At 40.4% G+C, this 22,040-nt stretch overlaps 1 protein-coding gene and 1 pseudogene across 1 annotated transcript in view; both read right to left on the reverse strand.

The window, feature by feature from the left end:
- Rgs22 (regulator of G protein signaling 22) overlaps window positions 1-22,040 on the reverse strand; it is a 149,053-nt gene that overhangs the window by 72,751 nt on the left and 54,262 nt on the right. Inside the window, exons 10-11 of the mRNA XM_036208311.1 lie at window positions 9,696-9,870; window positions 4,910-5,040 (exon numbers count right to left, since the gene is read on the reverse strand). Coding sequence (XP_036064204.1) covers window positions 4,910-5,040; window positions 9,696-9,870 — 306 coding nt within the window. The remainder of the gene's footprint in view (window positions 1-4,909; window positions 5,041-9,695; window positions 9,871-22,040) is intronic.
- LOC118597048 lies at window positions 12,558-13,140 on the reverse strand (annotated as a pseudogene).

Genomic DNA, 22,040 nt, shown 5'->3' on the forward strand with positions numbered 1-22,040 from the left:
AGGAGGGGTCCAGAGTAAGTCCACAACCCACTGGGAGAGGGAACCCACTTTCTGAACAATGCACACAGGGGATCATGGGGGAAGAAACATGTGCAGCTGGAGCTGCCTAAAGACAGAGCTGGCTGGTGTTGAGAGGATAACTCTGGCAGCATATTGAGCTCATGTGCCTGTGGAGCTTGTTGCAGCCTCTCTGCAACAAAAACTTAGCTGGTGAGGTAGTGATTCCAGTCATGTGCAGCTCCAGTCTGTGCAAGTGGCTGCAAAGCCACAGGCAATCAGCTTTTTTGTGAATTCATACTCCAAAAGTTGGACACCAGATGTAGCATGAATTCTAATTGGTCTTAATAATAAAAACCCAGAGCCAGATATTGGGGTAAATGCTGAAAGATCAGAGGGACAAAAGAGCAAGCCACAGCCACCTCTTACCTCACCAATGCCTCAGCCAGAAAGGGCTAAGCTCCTGTCTCTGCCTGCCTTATGTTCCTCTCTTCATCCAGCCATATCACTTCCTGTTTCCTCCTCCCAAGTGCTGGGATTAGAGGTGTATGCCACCACTGCCTGTCCCCTATGGTTAACTAGTGGCTAGCTCTGCACTCTGATCTCCAGACAAGCATTATTTGTTAGAGCACAAACAAAATATCACCACAGGTGAAACAAGAATTTTTCGCCTAAAATTGTAAACAGGAAAGCCTTAAAGTCTGGCCCAGATAGGGCAAGGAAAGAAACAAAAGGTGACTTGAGTGTGTATGTGGGGGGGATGTTAAAATGATTGTAAGATGAATTGCTAAACAGTCTTATTAATAAAAAACCCAGCATCAGATATTGGGGTGAAAGCTGAGATATCAGAGGAATAGGACAATCCACAGCCAACCTCACCTCACCAACTCCTCAGCCTCCAGAGAGAGCTGCTTCCTGTCTACCCATGCCTATACACCTTCCTGCCCCTGCCAGTCACTTCCTCTCTCTCCCTAGCTGCATCACTTCCTCTTCCAGCCCAGCTCTGTCACTTCCTGTCTGTCTGTACAGACCTCCAGACCTTCATGGTTAACTAGTGTTGGAATTTAAAGCATGTGCCATCATACCTGGCTCTGTTCCCAGTGTGGCCTTGAACTCACAGAGATCCACATGGATCTCTGCCTCCTGAATGCTAGAATTAAAGGTGTGTGCTACCATTGCCTGACTTCTATGTTTAATATAGTGGCTGCTTTTTCCTCTGATCCCCAGATAAGCTTTATTAGGGTGCACAATATATTTGGAGACATAATATATCACCACAAATAATCTTTATTCTCAGATAATATACAGTGTCTACAGGAAAAAAAAACCTGCTAACACTAATAACTGAATTCAGTTAGATCACATGATATAAGGTAAATGCACAAAAATAAATTATTTCAGTACACTAACAATGGGCAGAACAAAAATAAAACATTTCATTCAAAATAGCCTTAAAAATAAACTATTTAAAGATCAAACTTTAAATTTTATCCTCTACATCCAGTGACTTTAGATTACTATTCTCTTTCTAACTTTTTTTTGAGACAGGGTCTCACTGTGCTGTCTTGGTGGCCCAGAATTCACTGTGTACACTGCATTAGGCTGGTCTCCAACTCAGAGACCTACCCACCTTTGCTTCCAACGTGTGCCACCACACCTGGCATGCCATTCTTTTTCCTTTTCCTTTTTTTTTTATTAGTACAAAATGCTTTTATTGTGTCCAAACAAATCTGAAACCAATAACATAAATATATATGATAATTCTGAGAGGTGGATTAATCAACAAAAACCCTCATCTATTTATTTTATTATATATTTACTCTGCAAATTTCATACTTGTATACAATGAAATATAATCATTTCCACCTTCCATTTGTCTCCTTCAACTTTCCCCAAGTCCTCTCCCTCATGACTCATGTCTTCTTTTTCCCTTGTTACATTCGGTTAGGGCTGCCCTTGTGTGCATGGGTGTGGGACATGCACGCCTACCAGTGGTTACACCCTCAAAGAAGATTCTCCCTCCCCCAGCAGTCTCACCTCACAATAGCTCCTCAGTGAAGGATGAGACTGGTGAGCATCTCCTTCATCTATGTGGGGAACCTTTAGCTGCTTGATCATGTAACCACTGCTAGTGGGGTTCAGCCCACACCCAGAAGACAGCACTCACAGCACACCTCCCCACCCTCCAGCTCTGAAATGCCTTCTGCCTCCTCTTCTTGGTGCTCCCTGAGCCTGGGGTGGGGTTGATAAAGACCCCCTTTAGGGCTGAGCACTTCCATCAGTTAAGCATCTCTGTGCTGACTATTGTCTACTGCAAAGGGAAACTTCTTTAATCAAAGTTGAGAGCAGCCCAGGCCCTGGTTCAGACCCAGTCTCCACCCCAGGGCAGCAGCTGGGACAGATACAAGCTGTGCAACTTGTTGGTTTGTTTGTTTTGTTTTCGAGACAGGGTTTCTCTGTGTAGCTTTGCGCCTTTCCTGGAACTCACTCTGTAGACCAGGCTGGCCTCGAACTCACAGAGATCTGCCTGCCTCTGCCTCCCGAGTGCTGGGATTACAGGCGTGCACCACCACCGCCCGGCTTGAGTTGTGCAATTTTGAACTATTACTCTTATTTCTATCTCTATGTCTCATTTTTAGTGTTTAAGACAAGGTAGCCCACATTGACTTAAAACTCACCATCCTCCTGCTTCAGCATCCTGAGTGCTGGGGTTATAGACATGGCCACCATGCCCAAGTATGCACAAATTTAAAAAAGAATAAATTATGGAATATTATTCTGCATTAGAGGAACAAACTGTAGACACATGCAATCATGGGACTCACGCTGGGTGAACAAGGTCAAGTTCAAAAGGTGGTTCTGTCATGATTCTGTTTACATACAATTGCTAACAGAATTATAGAAAAGATTTATTGCCAGCAGCATGGGCTACGTGAATGTCTCTTGTTTCTGATGCTGTAATTATTCAAGACCCTGACCTTACCATTGAGCACTGAACTCAGCATTCCATGTATATACCAGCAAACATGGTAACAAAAAGATATATGCTTCCCTGTTTTGTTTTTTACTTATTTAACAATTTTTAATTTATGTGTGTGTTTACCTGCATGGGTGTGCACCACATGCATGCCTGGTGTCTGAGGTGGTCAGAAGACAGTATCAGATCCCTTGGGATAGGAGTTTTGGATGGTTGTGATCTGCCAATGTGGGTGTGGGGAACTGAACCTGGGTCCCCTAGCAAGAAGAACACATGCTCTTAACCACTGAGCCATCTCTTCAGCACTGCATATTTTTGCTCTCTATTTTGAGACAAGGTCTCATCTGCAGCCCAGGCCTGCCTTGAATTCATTGGGCAGTCCAGACTGGTCCTGACCTGCTGCTTAACTTCTCAAACAGCTGGGGTAACAGGTCCCTCCACCAGGCCCAGTTTCCTTTCTGACAATAACATGTAAACTATATTTCTCTCTAAACAAAAAGTTAAAAGAAGGGTGATCTGTACTGATTGGTTCATTTTCACCTTCAAAATATTTTTCCAAGTAGTACCATCTGGCCTTGAATTCATGGAGTCAGTATTTGTTATTAGTCAGTCTCTTTGTTGTGGAAAAGTAAGCATTTAACCTGCCTACGTCAAAATACACTCACTTAAAATCCCCCTTTGTCCTCCAGGACACTGTGCTGCTCTGCATGTGTATCACCCACTCCTTGGGCCTCTGTAGGTATCTTCTGCTGCCTCACCCACTCCACCTTACTAGACGCTCAGTGACTCAGTGTTCCTCTTGGGCTCTCCTGGGCTCCAAACCCTTCTTTCAGTTGTTTTGGTCATAAACATCTCAAGCATATCCTAATGTCATATTAGACTTTTATTATGGCAACATTAACAGTTATAACACACAAAATTTTTGTTGGCAGGATATGGAAAACCTGGAACCAAATATACTTTTGACTTTAAACTCTACATAATTCATTTAATTCTAATTAAATATATACCATTGCCACATATTACATGTGTTTGCTGTACCTATAGCTTAGATATCTATATTCATATGGGCTTTTCCTACAACTGAATGGATCATCTCCCTCCTCAACCTTATTTTTCCTGTTTCCGAGCACAGGTTTACAAAAACTAATGTAAAATGGTTCTTAATGAAAAGTTCAACTTCAATGAAGACAAATCCAATTTCTAAAGTCCATGTGTACATCAAAGGTAACACATATCATGTTGGGGACAGTATCATGAAGATGTCACTCTCATGCATTCTAGAAAGGTAACAAATTGTTACAGTTCCTAACAGAGACAACGTGTAACGCCTATAAGAACTTAGCGGTTCTGAATTTGTCTTCCTCCAAATACATCAAAGAGACACAGGTTCTGAATTTGTCTTCCTCTGTATATATGAAAGAGACACAGGACTTACACAGTAGTGATGGCAGGATGACTTTGTAAACAAACAAACAAAAAAAAACCCAGACTGTATCACTTCACATCATTTCAGTTTCTAACTTCATTGTTATATGAATTTTACTTCAGTAAAAAGAACACATGTCAAATAATACATTACAAAATAAGGAATTGTCCAAAGCTAATATCAGGATCAAGAAAACATCCCACTAGGAATTCGGAGCAATACAAAGTGAGGAAACAGGAAGCAGGAAGACAGTGCCCTATTTTAGTGGGGTGTCAATGCTCTTCGGGGTCTTACAGGTTCTCAAACTTGAGAAAACCTAGACTAGAAGAGAGCCCCCTAAGTATTAGAAGGCCCTCCTGGGAGGTCACTTACAAGTCCTGACTGTGGCTGGACACAAACGCCGTCTCTTCTAACTGAGCCTCCAACACCTATTAACTGAATCCTAAGAATTCATATTAAAAGCCAATAAACTATTGCACTTAACATTAAAAACAACCTGTACCCACCCTTTCTCTGGCCCATCATCCTTAGAAGGAACTGGATACAAGGACTCAATTCTCCCAAATTTTTGAGTCCCTATGCTTACTCTTGATAATTTCTTAGATTTAGGTGGTTGAAATAAACCGATTTCTTCTCCCTAAAAAGTGAGAAGAAGGTGAAGTGGAAAATGAGCAAAATGATAACAGAGAGAATGAAGTTCTGCACATAATACCTCAAGTTTCCTTTATCTCTAGACTTCCACCCTCCTTCTACTGCTACTAAATCTCTCATTGAAACAGAAATGCTACCCTCATAAACAGGCAGGTTTTATGGGACAGGCCGAGTGAAATACAATAGCAATTCAGGAACCAGAGGCTAGCTAAGTCCTTACCTCCAGGACCATGGAGGCAGACTCCCTCCTGGGAAAGAACTTGGCAGCCATCCCTTCTTCTGGAGCATAGGTTTAAAACTTGTGTGAGAGAGCACCAGGAAGTGGCCGGGCAGGGAAATAAAACCAGACGCTTGCTTAGCTGTAACAGGGATCTAGAGTTTAATGGTACTGCATCTTTCCTTTTCAGGACGTTTTATGTTTATAGTTATTTTTCTCATTCTTAAAAGTTTCTAACGGTGCAAGCAGGAGAGGTGGCTAAGCAGTTATGAACCATTCTTAACTGGCTACTCTTCCAGAGGGCCTGGGTTCAATTCCCAGCACCCACGTGGTGGCTCACATCTGTCTGTAACTCCAGTCCCAAGGGATTTGAAGCTCTCTTCTGGCATCTGTGGAAATGGGTGTGTGGTGCTTGTCTGTAATCCCAGCACTTGGGAGGCTGAGGCAAGAAGGTCATAAGCTCAAGGCCACTCTGGGCTACACAGCAAGTCTCTGTCTCAAACAAAGCACATGTAGTTTTAGGTATTAAGCAACTGTTAATGAGAAATACTATAAGAGGCTGACCTTATAAATAAACATGTATTATATAAATATGGTTACATTTATAGAAATAGAAAATAAACAGTAGCTTCCAGAGTCTAGGGTGGGAGGAGGAGGCAGAGTAGTCTCAAGGTTATGAAATCATTATTATTTATATATTAGAGGCAGGGTCTCACCATATAGACCTGGCTGTCCTGGGACTCACTATGGAGACCAGGCTAACCTCAAACTCACAGATCTGCCTGCCTCTGCCTCTGCCTGTGCTAGAATTTAAGGTATACATCACCATGCCTGGTCCATACATTATTTTTTAAGTGTGTGTGTGTGTGTGTGTGTGTGTGTGTGTGTGTGTGCTAGGTGTGCTAGGTGTGTGCATGCTCTCAGAGGTCAGAAGAGAGCTGGAGTTGTATACAGTTATAAGCTAGGTACTGGGAACTGAACTCAGGTCCTCTGGAAGAGCAGCAAATGCTCTTAACCACTGAGTCATCTCTCCAGCCCCTCCTCATTTAAAATTAAATTAAAACATAGTTTAAGTGTATAATACATGGAAAAACCTGTTGGTAAGTTTTTGGATGTGTGTGTGTGTGTGTGTGTGTGTGTGTGTGTGTGTGTGTGTATGCATATCACACTTGTGTAAGTGCACACAGAAGCCAGAAGAAAGCATCAGATCCCCTGAAACTGGAGTTACAGATATTGGTGAGCCGCCTTATGTAGATGCCAGGAAGAAAACCCAGTTCTACAAGACAAGTGTTCTTGACCACTGAGCCATCACTTCAGCATATTGGTTCAAGTCTTCAAGTTTGAATGTTGTTTCTTAGCTGGCAGCCATAAGGACAGCAGAGAGATGGCTCGGCAGGTAGGGGTGCTTACTGCCAAGCCTGACAGCCTGAGTTCAGTCCCAGGGACTCACATAGTCGAAGGAGAGAATCAACTCCTCAAGTTGTCCTCTGAAGCCCCCATCTGTGCTCTGTGGCATTGCACACACACACACACACACACACACACAAAGTGAACAAACAAATATAATTTAAATAAGAAAAGAACAGTCAGAGTAGATGATGGAAAAAACTAACAAGTCACTGCTGTGGGATGTCTTTCTGTACGCTGTGAATTTGTGTTGCTGTGATTGGTTGGTAGCTGTTTAGCCTATTGCAAGGCAGCTTAGAGGCAGGCAGGAAATCCAGGCAGATATACAGAAAAAAGAAAGGCAGAGGGGAGAGATGTGAGCCTGCCACTCAAGGAGCAACATACAATGGGGTGCAAGTAAAGCCACAGAACATGTGGTGATACATAATTAATAGTTATGGGTTAATTTAAGATATAAGAGCTAGCTAGCAAGAGGCCTGCCTTAGACCATACAGTTTATAATTAATACAAGCCTCAGTGTGTTTACTTGGATCTGAGCAACTACAGGACTGGGCGGGATGCAGGAAAACTTCCAGTCACAATAAAACAGTAGAAGAAATGCCCTTCACTGTGAGTGTGTTGATGCTTACACACCATATGTGTCCACGTGCCAAATTTGTAGGTTTTAGTAAAGACCATATTTCATTGGTTATAAAAGTTCCACTGCTCAGAGCATTTTCTGCCAAGGAGTGACAGAGCATGTTGAGTGGGTTCAGAACACCTGACGTGGTGGCGGTGCTCACCTCAGGTGGTGGCGGTGCTCACCTCATGTGGTGACGGTGCTCACCTCAAGAAGAGAACAGAGAAGTGGCAGACAAGTCTGGTTTATGTTACTTTCCACAGAAACTAAACTCTCTCCTCTCCTCGGACACTGCCCACTCACTAGAGTGTCTTTCTTTATGTACCACTTACATGTTTTCTCCTCTACAACTGCTCAGTTGGATGACGTTTATCTAAATCATCAGATATCAACAGATGACATGCTCACTATACTGTGCCTCCAAGACATGACTTTACCTAGTGCCTGGGTAAACTGCATGGGCAGGTGTGTGGTAGGGCCTCAAGGCAAAATGCAGGTCAGGAAAAAGGGGAAAAAAAAGGGATAATAAAACAATGAAATGGGTAAGAAAATAATGGAAAGTGTGGTCTCTAGTGGCAAGAACATCACTCGGAAGAGGGAATTAGAAATGTAAGTCCTGCTGGGTGGTGGTGGTACATGCCTTTAATCCCAGCACTCGGGAGGCAGAGGCAGGAGGATCTCTGTGAGTTCGATGCCAGCCTGGTCTACAGAGGGAGATCCAGGCAAAAGCTACACAGAGAAACCCAGTCTCGAAAAACAAAACAAAACAAAAAAAGAAATGTAAGTCCTACTGGATCTTGATCTCTGGTGAAACCTAGGGGTCTCTGCACAAGTTCTTTGGGTGACACTAAAAACCACCTACTAGCGGCAATGCTGAATACATAAATCACCTAGAATTTGTTCTAATTTGGCTCTCATGTTCGCATGGGGCTGGGGATGTAGGTTCTAAGCCAACTCATTGGTTTCAGAGTGACCCCAGGCTTTTCCAGGCCAATGACATCAATCTGCGAACTGGCGTACTTTGAAATTTCCTGGGGAGATTTCTAATGTGTACCTGGAGTTCTGAAACCACAGAGAAAGTAAAACTGTGGCCCTGCTGATGACACTAAACTACCATGTGTGGAAGGAAACATTGAAAATGTGTTACACATCTTGCTGCCTTTGAAATGAGACATTCTGACTGTAAAACAATCTTGGGGCAGTTCTGTGTGACTGTCCAGCAACAGAATATTCTGTGATACCCTTAGGCAGTAAAGATGAGTGAGGGCCTTTGCCCCTGAGAAAACATGTAAGGTTACTTACTATTTCCTTCAATTACTGTCTCTTTTCAGACTTTCCCTTCATCTTCCTGTCTTTTTATTCTTCACTGTGTGCCCAGCTCCCTTCCTTTGGTTTCAGTGTGCTGCTCTCAGCCTGTCTACTCATTTCCTACTATATTTACTACGTGACTGTTCTATCCTAGGCTGTTCTAGGGACTCATACTCAACACAGAGAATCCCCTTCTATTCTAGAAGTGGGGAAAGGCAATAAACAGGTGAATCATATGACTGTAAATTCAATAAAGCAAAGCAAGGTGGGGCAAAGGGCACAGATAATGATGGAAGATGTCAGAGCTTAAGTGATGGATGAGCTGCAATTCAAAGGATGTGAGAGGTAAGATTCATGGCAGTGCAGCAAAGGTGCATCAAATATAGGGAACAGACAGTGCCAAGCCCTGTGGTTTCCCTTGATGTCCAATGACAAGCAAAGGAACCTGTGTGGCTGGGTTGGAGCAAACTGGGATATGAGGGCCGAGGCTAGCTGACCTGCACAGCCATGCAGTTTTCAAATCTTATTCTAACTGGAGAACTTCCAGCAGATGAGTGGCATGGCTGTTATGTCAGAAGGACCTCTCTGCTCACTGAACACACAGGGCCTTCCCTTCCTTCCTTCCTGAGGTGGCATGTATGTCGCAACAGCAAGAGCTTGTGACAAATGCCAGTGTCTGTGGCTGCCTTGGTCTTTCCCATTGCTCTGATAAATTATGCTAATAATGGCCACTCAGGGGAGGAAGGTGGTATTTGGACTCACACTCCATCATGGTGGGGAAGGCATGGTGATGAGAACCCAAAGCTGACTGATCACACTATACCCACCTTCAGGAGGCAGAGTGTGAACAGGAAGTAGGACCTGGCCAATAAGGCTTCAGGATCCAGCCCCAGTGACCCACTTCGTACAACATGGCCCCACCTTTAAAGGTTCCACAACCTTCCCAAATAGTGCCAACTGGAGACAAATTGCCCAGACATGTAACCTTGTATGGTGTAATTCACATTCATTCACGGCAGTTGGCAAACACCCAAAGATAGGTGTGAACTATGCAGTTCCTAAAGAGTAGTTCACACACTGGACACCCTACCTGGACCTCAGGGACCTGTGGAATGCAAGACTTTGGTCTTAATGGCAGGAGGGTAGCCATCTGTGGGAAAGGATCAACATCCTTCCTCGGTTTCTCTTGACGGAGGCGCCAGAATTTCAGCTCAGCACTAGCATTTTTTGTTGAAGATGAATGAGTAACACAAAATCTTGGTGCCCTATTTATTGAAAAAAACAAATTTAAGATTCAATATGTTACAATGAAACTATAACAAATCTCAAAATCAAAAACCTACAAACCACATAATTTACTATCACGATTACGGACCCTTTCTGTTACTTTCCATTTCTTTTCTGCTGGTTCACGTTAAAAATATTTTTCTATATATTACTTCATTATACTTCATTCACTAATAGAAAAGGTAATATGTATTAGAAAATTCGTAATACTAAAATCATCTGCTTGATAAGAAAAAGAAATACATAAAACTATTAAGGAATTTTAAAATAACATAAAATGTGCTGTGGCAGTTTTAAAGCAGTTTGGTATTTATAATATAAAATAAAAACTGGTCAAATTAAGTTAACATTTAAAAATATATAAACATCTCATTTTAATTTTTTGGTTTTTGTTTTCTGTTTTATTTTATTTTGTTGTGTTTTTTTTTTTTTTTGAGGCAAGGTCTCTTTATATATCCCTGACTGACCTAGAACTCAATGTAGACCAGGCTGGCCTGAAACTCATAGATCCCCTGCTTCTGCCTGCTCAGTGCTGGGATTAAAGGCACACACCACCATGTCTGGCTAAAAATATAAATACTTGAGAATATTCAAGTATACTACTAAAGTGGGCTATACTGCACATTTACGTATTTTTCAAGTCTTATACTTTGAAGGTAGGAATTAATTTTACAATAATTTATAAAAATGAATGATGAACTCTGCTTCAGAAACTCAAGGAAAAGAATGGCACAGGACCAAGCCCACACCAGTTGGAGGACTATCCTAGTCAGTGCTCGAACCCCTTGTGGTACTCAACACTAACTCCAGCTAGCAGGCCTGTGACTACATTGTTCTTTAGATCAGGTTTCACCTGAGGACTAATTCCTAGTCCATGTTCCAGAGACGGGCAGAAATGGCTTCCCTTTAAAACAGGAGGAAAGAAGATGTTCCCAATGTGGACATGTAAGGAGTGAAGAGAATCCAAAGGCCACAGTCAGTTTAAGAGCAGAAAACCATGCAGTCAGTGTGGCTGCTCCACAGTATGCTCCTGAACTTTCACTTATTTCTTATTTGTGTGTTAACAGGAAGTGGGTCCACAAGCCCCTTCTCAACTCCTACATGTGGTAGCCAGGGAATATAGACTCCCTCAACATCTTGATTCACATCATTAAAGTGTATTCATATGGATCCACAGTTCTCTGCTGCCTTTACCATTTTAACTGGCTCTTATTCCACTCACAGCATTAATCTCTGATGAGCCACTCTATCAACTCCAGTATAATAGAACTGTAGTGGGTAGCCCTCCCAGCCTTGGCCTGGAAGTTCCAACTCCCATTGAGGCTTCAGTAAAGGTCATGCCCACAAGGCAGGGCTGAGGGAGGAAGCAGAAGACCCAGGATCGAGAGGAGAGGCCTCTCTTGGTTCTGGGACCCTGGACGCTGGAGGTGGACCAAGCAGAGTTCTCAGGAGAACACTGCCGGACTGCACCATACCCTTCCCAGACCCTACAACCTATCCCTTCATTTGTAAGTTACCCCACAAAATAAACCTCCCTTTTAACTACATGGAGTGGCATTAATAGTTTCACCAATATAGAACAGTCCACCATGAATTCTAAACTAGTACTGTAATATCAGACATCATCATCATACAACTCTCATGCACAGTGGTTTCACATGTCTTTATTCTCAAGATCTAGTGATCAGAAGATACTTTGGACATAACCACCAAGAATTTGGTGTGTGTGGGGGGGGGGGGGGGGGGGAACTGGAAACAACTCTATAATGTTTTTCAATGAATGACTGGACATACATACAAGGGATAACAACTCAAGAATAAAACAGAGCATACTGTTGATGATAGAAAATTACATGTCCACACAGTTGGGCTTGCCCGCGGACCGCCTAACTATTTCCGGTTCAAAATAGTCATCTGCAGGTCAGACATCTCGCGGGACCGGGACTCTGTGGCTTTACGTGGTTGCGTAAAGCATGCGCGCAGCCATGTAATCTACATGCATGCGTGGAGTACCCACATGAGTTCCTGTATGCATGCGCGGCCCAACCTTTATAAAGCCGGTGCCATCTTGCATGAGCCCCCCTTATCTCCTCACCCACGTGTGTTTCACCAGGCCTGTCACCTCTATCCTCTTTAATAAAACTCTTCTGTGGTCTTGTCGTGTTCGGGACGTGTTCCTCGCAAGGTAAAGTGCCTTAATAACTAACAGTTGATACACACAGCTTGGCTACACTTTGCGAGAGTTATGCTGATCTTGAAAAGCTTGTGCCAAAAGATTACGTTATACAATTTGTACTGATGGTTTCCAGGAGTTGTGGAAGGAGGAGAGGAGGAAGTTGGTGCAGTGCTGAGATGGCAGCACGAGGCACACTTGTGGTACATCCTATGTCTTAACTTTGGCATGAATCTATAAATGATAAAATAACGTCAAACTAAACACACACACACACACACACACACACACACACACACACACACACACACGAGTGCATGTAAAATTCATGAAATGTGGAAAAGATAGGTACATCAATGTTGATTTTACTCATTTTGATATTGTATACTATGATGCTGTTCTTGGGTGTCAACTTGATTACATCTGGAATTAACTAAAACTCAAGTGGTTGGGTACACCAGTGAGGAATTTTTTTTTTTACTTAAGCAGTTTTTAATAAAAGTTGTACATGAGATACCTCCACTCCTGTATCTTCTCAATCATTTCTTCCTTGTATTTGCCTTTCTCCTTTCCTACTGTTGAGACATGGCTTCTATTTCCAGGATCTTTTTGCAGTCTCTGTCCAGGTTAGCCTGATGATAACTACCTTGCTGGGGTGGATGCCCACATGGACAGTTGTGCCAATAGCCTTTTCTTGCTGCCCTCGTTCAATGTAGATGATGTGTTTCTTCCTGTACACTTGGACCACTTTGCCAATCTGCTGGCTGCTGTAGTGTCTTTGGACAACCTGAACTTCATCATCCTTTTGAATGGGCCTAGACTGAACATTGTACTTCTGTCTCAGCTCTTTAGAAAGAGGGGAAGACATGATCTTCCTCCAAATGTAAGAAGATGCATTGAAATGTCTTTTGTAGCTCTTGCTTTGGTTAGAATTCACAAAGGGATTGAACTTTGTTTTGGTGGCTTCCATCCAGTGATGGCCACAGAAGGAAAGAGGGATATTTTTTTTCTTCATTAAATCATTGAAGTATAAAGACCCACTTCTAATCCATATCTTTGTGGTGGGAAGATCCATCTTTAATCTGGCCACACCTTATGCTGGCAGGCTATATAAAGGGTATGGAAGAAGGATGCTTGCTCTCTTAGCCTGCTTGCTCTTGCTCTAGCCAAATTCCTTCACTAGCACTGGAGCTTACTTCCCCAGGATTCCAGGGCATGCAGAAGACCCACTGAGACAACCAGCATTATGGACTGAACAACTACTGTATTCTTGCACTTTCATGTGGTAGACTTTTGTGGGCTACAAGAATATATTATAGAGCTTCAGCTGTGTATTCAAGCTATACTTTGACCAGCTAAGGGTCTGTCAAATGGGAAGCCATTTATCATGGAATATTTGATGTTATACAGCCTTAATATTCCAGCTGTCTTCTGCTATGAAATTCTTGCATACCCAAATACTCCCAGACCATAAAAAAAAGCTAAATTTCTCAGATACTGATCCACTAGGTAACTAACTCCCCTGCTGAGCCTAGGAGACAAACAGGCTGCAGGTGCATAGCTTCATTTCTTGTGCAAATGAAGCTCATATCATCCCTTGTCTTCAAGCTTAGGGGCATTAAAGAGCCATTGACTGAGGACAATAGGGCTTTTTGCATAACCAGGTACAGTAAGGACTAGAGTGGAATTCCACAGGCAGACACAGAATCATGTGGCCAGAGAGAGAGGAAGACAGATTCTGTAGAGGGTAAAGCAGATCTCTTGTAGAGTTTATCAGAGCCAGGGGTTGCTGTGGATATTGCTTTGTATGCTGTGAATGTGTTGCTCTGATTGGTTAATGAATAAAGTGCTGATTGGCCAGTAGCCAGGCAGGAAGTATAGGTGGGACAAAGAGAGAGTAGAATTCTGGGAAGAGGAAGGCTGAGTCAGGAGTCACCAGCCAGACATGGAGGAAGCAAGATGTAAAGATACCAGTAAGCCATGAGCCACGTGGCAAAGTATAGATTTATAAAAATGGGTTAATTTAAGATGTAAGATCTAGTTAGCAAGAAGCCTGCCACGGCCCTATAGTTTGTAAGTAATATGTCTCTGTATGTTTACTTGGATCTGAGCAGTTGCAGGAGCCAGGTGGACACAGGAAAACTCCAGCAACAAAGGATAAGGAGCCAGGATAGATGGAGGACAAAGGAACAGAGGACGAAGGTCAAGTCAAAAGCATGGGAGTTTACTAAAACTAGGAGGACAGGAAAAGTGGGCACAGAGGGGAGCTGAATATGAGTACAGAGCTGAAGCTGTGTAGATAGAATTTGCCATAGAGGAACAAAGTTTACGGACAAAAGAGTGTAGTGTACTCCTTTCCCTCAGCTACCTCATGCCATATGTAGCATCTTTCCCAGGACTCTGGGAGGGATTTTCTCAGGGGAGGAACTTGGGAAAATTCTTTTATCTTTAGTAGTCCACAGTCTGTAAGCCATTCTAACAAATCCCTCTTCTCTCTATATAGGGAGATTCATTCTGTAATTGCTGTCCCTCTAGAGAACCCTGACTAACATTACAGGATACTATCACTGAAGGAAATCACACATAATATCTCTTTGGATTGTTTCTTACAACTGTATAAATATATAATTATCTCAAAGCAAGATGTTTAATTTTGAAAAGAGATGCTAGAGAGATGGCTTAGCAGTTAAAATCATGTTTGATTAGATGGCCTGAGTTCAGTTCCCAGCACTCATACCAGGCAGCTCACAAACTCCTGTAGCTCCAGTTCCAGAGAATTGGATGTTATCTTCCTGCTTTCAAGGACACTGCACTCGTGTGCACATACTCACACACAAACACAAAAATATCTTCATAATAAAAATAATAAAAACAAATTAGAAAGCTAGAGTTCTTCTATCCTGGCAATTTTTCTGAAACTCAATGGTAAGTTGGGTGATATGTATATATGAAACAACTATAATGCAATTTATGCCTTTCTGTGTGCCTCAAGATTTATTTTTGTTTTTATTTATGTGTCTGTCTGCATGTGCACAGATGGATAGGTGCCCACAGAGGCCAGAGGAGAGTATTGGAGCCCTCTGAAATGTAGGTGCTGGGGACTGAACTTGGGTTTTCTGCTATTTGTTACTGAGCCACCTCTCCAGTGCCAGGATCATTTTTAAGGAAAGAGAACAGCACAAGTAGGTGAGGAAATACAAGTGGAAGTAATCACAAACACAAGCTGGTAGGTGACACTGGTGATGGTGAAGTCTATGAGACATTAGAACATCAACAACATCAAATCAAATGTACCACAGCAAGCACTTGCTGAGCTTCTCTGGCATATATTTTCTCCACTGTGTCCACTTCTCTGTACCCTGTGCAATCCCAATACTTCTTATTACATTCATTTCACATGGTGGTGATATATTGTGCACCCCAATAAAGCTTGCTTGAGGATCAGAGGACAAAGCCAGCCACTATATTAAACTAGAGGTCAGTCAGTGGTAGCACATGCCTTTAATCCTAGCATTCTGGAGGAAGAGCTCCATCCAGCTCTCTGTGAGTTCAAGGCCACACTGGGAACAGAGCCAGGCATGGTGACACAAACCTTTAATCCCAGTACTGGGAAGCACATACACCTTTAATCCCATGAAGTGATGTCTGGGCGGAGAAAGATATATACAGCATGAGTAAACAGAAAGTCTCTCTCTTGAGGCTGAGGATTTTGTAGAGGTAAGAACGTGGCTGGCTTGTTCTGTTCTTCTGATCATTCAGCTTCCACGCCAATATCTGGCTCTGGGTTTTCTATTAATAAGATTAGGTAGCAGTTCCTGTTACATCTGGCAACCCAATGTTTGTGGCACAAATTTACTAAAAAGCCACTTCCTGGAGCTCAGGCCTGAGCTGCAAACAGCTGCAGTCTCCACCCCATGTGGGCTGTAGTCTCTTTGGATTCTTCTCTCCTAGTGGGTTGTGGGCTCTGTCTGGATCCCCAAATCATACTGCTACCACACTAGGTAGTTGCCTTGAAACTTGCTCAAGCTTCTACTGCTCTACAGAGAAGCAGTCAGCCTGATATCTGAATCATCACTATCAGCAAAATTTGGTGAGTCAACGAAGATATCTTAAAAAGAGAAATTAGTTAAAAGATAATTTTATCCTTTTAATTTTTCCATTGAAAAATTTTTTACAATGGAGGGTGTTTGGTCTCTGTTTGATAACACATTAGGTGGTCTAAAAATGGAACAATTAAATGAGAGGATAATTAATGTTAATGAGATAGATGTAGTGTCAATTATAAATATTATTTGTTTGATCATTTCTGTTTTATCATTAGAAAAGTTGGTTAATGTGAATGTCGAGATAAAAATTTTAGAAAAACTTGTTAAAACAAATCATAGAGAAATTCAGACCCTCACAGAAAAAATGTAAAGGTGAACCAATCTCAGCATTGCATTATATGGTTATAGACAAACAGCCTAAGGCTTTCAAACAGCCAACATTAATCTATCCAGTAACCTTACAAGAAGTGTCAAATGCTCAAGACTGTGTACAAGCTGATTAGATTCCTGTGCAAGTGTTATATTTGAGGGAATTCAAGGAAGCTATACTCCCATATGGTATGCATTCTCCATTTGTAAAGCAACTTGTAATAGAAATATCCATCAAGCCTGGAAAGGTTTGGTCACAGCCATCCTAGAAAGCTGGTCCACAGTTGCAATGGAGGACTGGCGGAAAGATAAGACCATTGAACAACAATGTAGGGTACGGAAATTCCCCAGGATCAACTTCTTGGAGAAGGCAATTATGCTGATATACAAAGACAATCTTAATATGATGACCACACCCTAATTTTATGCCAAATGGCAGCCTTGAATGCTTGGGGCAGAATTGAAGAAGTAGGAAGGAAAATTTAGTCATTTACAAAAGTTATGCAGAGCCCAAAAGAAAACCTTCATGGATTTCTTCAAAAGGCTATCTTCAGCAGTAAATAGAATGATACCAAATTCAGAAGCTAAACAGATAATAATTGAATCTCTGGCTTTTGAAAATGCTAATGCACAATGCAAAAGAATAATTAGGCATTAAAGGAATGATCAGCACCCTTGAATGAATGGATCTGAGATACAATTAATATTGAATCTCATGACCATGATGATGCTTGGATAGGAGAGGTGATTTCCAGATGTTTGAAGAAACTTAGTAATGTCAGGTGTTTCACTTGTGGTAAACAAGGTCACCTAAAAAGAGACTGTTAACAGGGCATTCCTATAAACAATATTTTTTTCAAGAAATAATGACCCTCCCTTCTAGAATATGCAAAAGGTATGGTAAAGGCAAACATTGGACTAACAAATATACATAAACAAGAAAGAGACAAGGTAATCCTTTGCCTTTGCCATCAGAAAACTCCTTGAGGGGCCTCTCACAGGCCTCCATGGCAAATTTAGTTCAGTCTTTTCCTACTATCATAGAAGTAACCCCTTCCCAGAGCAATTAAATAACCTAATGCCTATTGTAAAAAACCATACTTCTCGGGGTGATAGATACAGAAAGAGAAAACAAAAAATTCAGGAGAAACTATAAAGTCGATTTTTTGGCAAACTTCTATAAATGAACAAAACCAAAATTAAAAATATGAATAAACAATGTTCTCATTGAAAGTTCTTGTAGACACAGGTGTGGACATAACAATAATTGCACCAGAATCTTGGCATCCAAATTGGCCTCTTTAGGAGGCAAATGTTTAACTTTTAGGGATTGGAACATCATCTCAAGTAAAACAGAGTGCAAGATGGATCGAATGTATAGGGCCAGAAACACAAAGAGGAAAATTAAAGCCATATGTGACTAATATAGCTATGAATCTAGGGGTCCATGATTTTTTACAACAATGGAATACCCAGATTAACATTCCTCCAGTCTCTGAAACAAACCATAAACTAACAGATGTTTCTGAGAAAAATATTAGAAGGTATTATAAAGAACAGTCACTGACCATCCATATTGTACAAGAATGGGGCACAACAGCAACTGATCTTCCAAAGACACCAACAGTCCTACCTTTAAAATGGTTAACAAATAAGTCTGTATGGTTCAGCAATGGTCTTTAACAATAGAGAAACTCCAGGCTTTAGAACAGCTGGCAAGAACAGTTAAATACTCAGCATATTGAAGAATCAATCAGCCCTTGGAATTCTTCTGTATTTGTAATTAAAAAGAAATCTGGTAAGTGGAGAATAGTAACAGATCTAAGATCTATTAACAAAGTAACTCAGCCAGTGAGCTCTCTACAATCTGGAATTCCTTTGCCTACTCTGTTACCTAAAGGATGACCTCTTATAGTTATCAATTTAAAAGACTGTTTCTTCTCAATACCTTTACAAGAAAAAGACAGAGAAAAATTTACCTTCATGGTAACTACTTATACTAATTCTCAGATAGTCAAGAGATATCAATGGAAGGTTCTCCCACAGGGAATGTTAAATAGCCCAACCCTGTGCCAATATTTTGTATGACAGCTGTTGGAAGTATTATGTAAAAAGTTTCCTAAATCTTTAATTTACCATTGTATGGATGATACTTTACTAGCTGATTCAAATGCAGATACCTTAGAAAGAATGTTTGAAGAATTAAAGAAAATTTTGCCTTGTTGGGGATAACAAATTGTTCCTGAAAAGATACAAAGAGGAGATTCTATTAATTATTTAGGATATAAGATAGGTCTACATAAAATTAGACTCCAAAAGGTTCAAATTAGAAGAGAATGATTATGGACTCTTAGTGACTTTCAAAGATTATTTGGAAACATTTCTTATCTACAGACTGCTATTGAAGTAAAAAAATGAACTAAGTAATTTGTTCCAAACCTTAGAGGGTGACAAGGACTTAAATAATCCAGGAGAATTATCAGCTGAAGCTGAGAAACAGTTGGCTTTGGTGGAAAAGAAAACACAAGATACACATGTAGATCATTTGGATCCTAAGCTGGATTGCATTTTGGTTATTTTACCCTCTAAGCATTCCCCTACAGGAATGTTAATACTAAGGGAAGATAGTGTGTGTGTGTGTGTGTGTGTGTGTGTGTGTGTGTGTGTGTGTATTCACATGTGCCATATGGGTGTGCCAGGCCCTCTAGCACGAGCTAATGAAGAGATCAATAAACTATTGATAGGAAGTGTCCTGGAGGCCTCAGAATTTCATTAAAAACATCATGTTAAAAGTAAGAGTTTAAAAAAGGATTTTTCCATATCCTGGCAACAAGCCAAAGAAATTGTAAGGACTGTCCTACTTGTTCTTTTCTTTTTCTTTCTCTTTCTTTCTTTCTTTCTTTCTTTCTTTCTTTCTCTTTCTTTCTTTCTTTCTTTCTTTCTTTCTTTCGACTTCAGACTCCCTAAAGTCCTTTATTTTTATTTACTTATTTATTTTTTATTTTATGTGCATTTGTTTTCTGTTTACACGTATGTCTGTGTGTGAGGATGTTGGATCCCCCAGAACTGGAGCTATAGATAGTTGTAAGCTGCCATGTGGGTGCTGAGAACTGAACCTGGCTCCTCTGGAAGATCAGCCAGTGTTCTTAACCTCTGAGACATCTCTCCAGCCCCCATTCTCATTCTTTTTACAATCAGACTCTACTGCCAGCAGGATGTAACCCAAAGGGTACTCAGAGGAATGAAATCTGGCAGATGGATGTGTTTCATTTTGTAGAATTTGGAAAATTAAAATATGTGCACCACACTATTGATATCTATTCAAGATTTCAATGGGCAACTGTTTCTCTGAGGTCCAAAAAGGCTGATTCTGTAATCACACAATTACTAGAAGTTATGGCCATCAAAACTGACAATGCTCCAGCATATGTCTTTGGTAAAATGAAAAAAAAATGCTTATTACAATATAAAGCAAATATAGATATACCATACAATCCTACTGGCCAAGAAGTCATAGAAAGCTCAAATCGAACTCTAAAAGATATGCTAAAGAAACAGAAAGGGGTAACAAAAACCTCCAGAAATAGATTACATAATGCTCTATTAACTTTGAAGTTTCTCAATGCTAATGAGAAAGGAGCAACAGCTGTAGAGAGATACTGGATAATAGAAAAAAAACTAGAGAATTAAATCAACCTATATACTTTAAAGATGTGCTAACCTCAGAATGGAAACCAGGATATGTATTACATTGGGGATAAGGTTTGCTATTATTTCTACAGGAGAAGAAATGCTATGGATACCATCAAAATTGATAAAGGTTCTATTTGAATAAGAGAGACCTCTTAATTAAAAGAGGTGATAGGTCATCAAACAGCATGACCATTTAATTTAAACTAACTTATTACACTAACAAATGCTTTTCATTTAATCAGATATAACTTATGAAAAGGGAACCTCCCCAAAGTTAGGTTGGGGAATGGTTTTTGTTTTTGCCTTCCAGCGGAATGAAGGTTAAGAAATCTGAAGAACACTGGACAAATGAGACATCTGAAGAAAAAGGATGAATCATCCAGAAAAAAAATGTCCCCCAAAAAATAATAAATTGGCCTATTGGTATATCACATATAAACTTTCATAAGTCTTCCTAAATATTTGTTTCTACTGTTCTCTACAGACACATAATACAAATGGTCTTTATATAGTCTCAGTTCAATTAAAAATTAAAACTGGCATTTGAGTTGGAGCATGGCTCTCTCATTCTCTAAACCCAAGCATGCTTGTTAAAAGAAAATACAAAATCTCTGTATCATGTCAGAAGAGTTACGTGATATGGGACAGAAGAAAAACCAAAATTAAGGGACTATTCTATTGGCACTAATCTCAAAATTCTTTTGTTTTATTTTGACTCTTTACAACTTTTCTTAAGGTATGAATTTTATAACAAATTTACAAGATTTATATATATATATTATTTATTTATAATATATATATTAAACTTTTGTCATGATATTAATGGTCATATAGAATACTAACTAATCCTAGAAAAAAAAGATTTCATCTAACTTCCTGTATATGGTTCTGGGTTTGATTCTCTATCAGTTTTCTGAAGGGAACCATGACTGTGCCTAACAGTGACTTTGAAGTCTCCAAAAAGAGAATGGGGCCCCATAACCATGATTCCATGAGGATGATGATAATACCACTAAGATGACAAATACCTTCCAAAGATCAGCTTTGAACTACAAACTGCTCAGGACAATTTTGAGATTGCTAGCTAAGATGATCCAGCCTTACCGACTACTCGAGCAAGGACTTGAGACGAGCCTGCACTTTCCCATTATGCAGAGACTGGACAACAAATGATACAGCCACCTCTCCCAGGACTTGACAATTAACCCAAAATTTTCTTTTCAGGATCCCCTAAAGATGCCATTGCCCCCCAATCAGCAGGAAATAATTTTAATAACACAGTGCCCAAGAGGTGGTGTGGGTGTTTTTTTGGTCTTTAAATGGGTTATGGATAATTGTCATTGTTTAGGGTGTTTGATTACAAAGGAGATTAAATTCAGAGTTCTTATTTTGAAAAAAAAAAAAGAAAAGAGGATATAGATAAGAGGTAGATGAGGATATAGATAAGAGGTAGATTATTGAATCTACTCTGAAAAGAGAAGGGGGAGGACATAGATGTGATGAAATAAAAAGGTAGATTATTGAATCTACTTTTAAAAGGCAACTACTAGTTTAAATATTTAACATTGAATTGGATTTTTGTATATTGTATACAAATTATGTATATTGATACAAATTCGAGATTGAAAATACTGTACACATATTTTAATGTTTTTCAAAGCATTATACCTATATAGTTCATTTAACAATGTAAGACAATTTTCTAGTCCTTGAAAGTTATTACCAACTATTTAGGATAATAAAGAAATGCAGGTTAATAGTTAGTCATTACAATCAAACTTGTAGTAATATTAGGTATGTTTTTAAGGTCAAGCAGAAATATATTTTAGATAGGTCATCTTCAAGCCCTTCAGAGATTTACAGAATG

This window comes from Onychomys torridus, chromosome 16 (assembly GCF_903995425.1).
Source record: "Onychomys torridus chromosome 16, mOncTor1.1, whole genome shotgun sequence".
In the NCBI taxonomy this organism is placed as follows: Eukaryota; Metazoa; Chordata; class Mammalia; order Rodentia; family Cricetidae; genus Onychomys; species Onychomys torridus.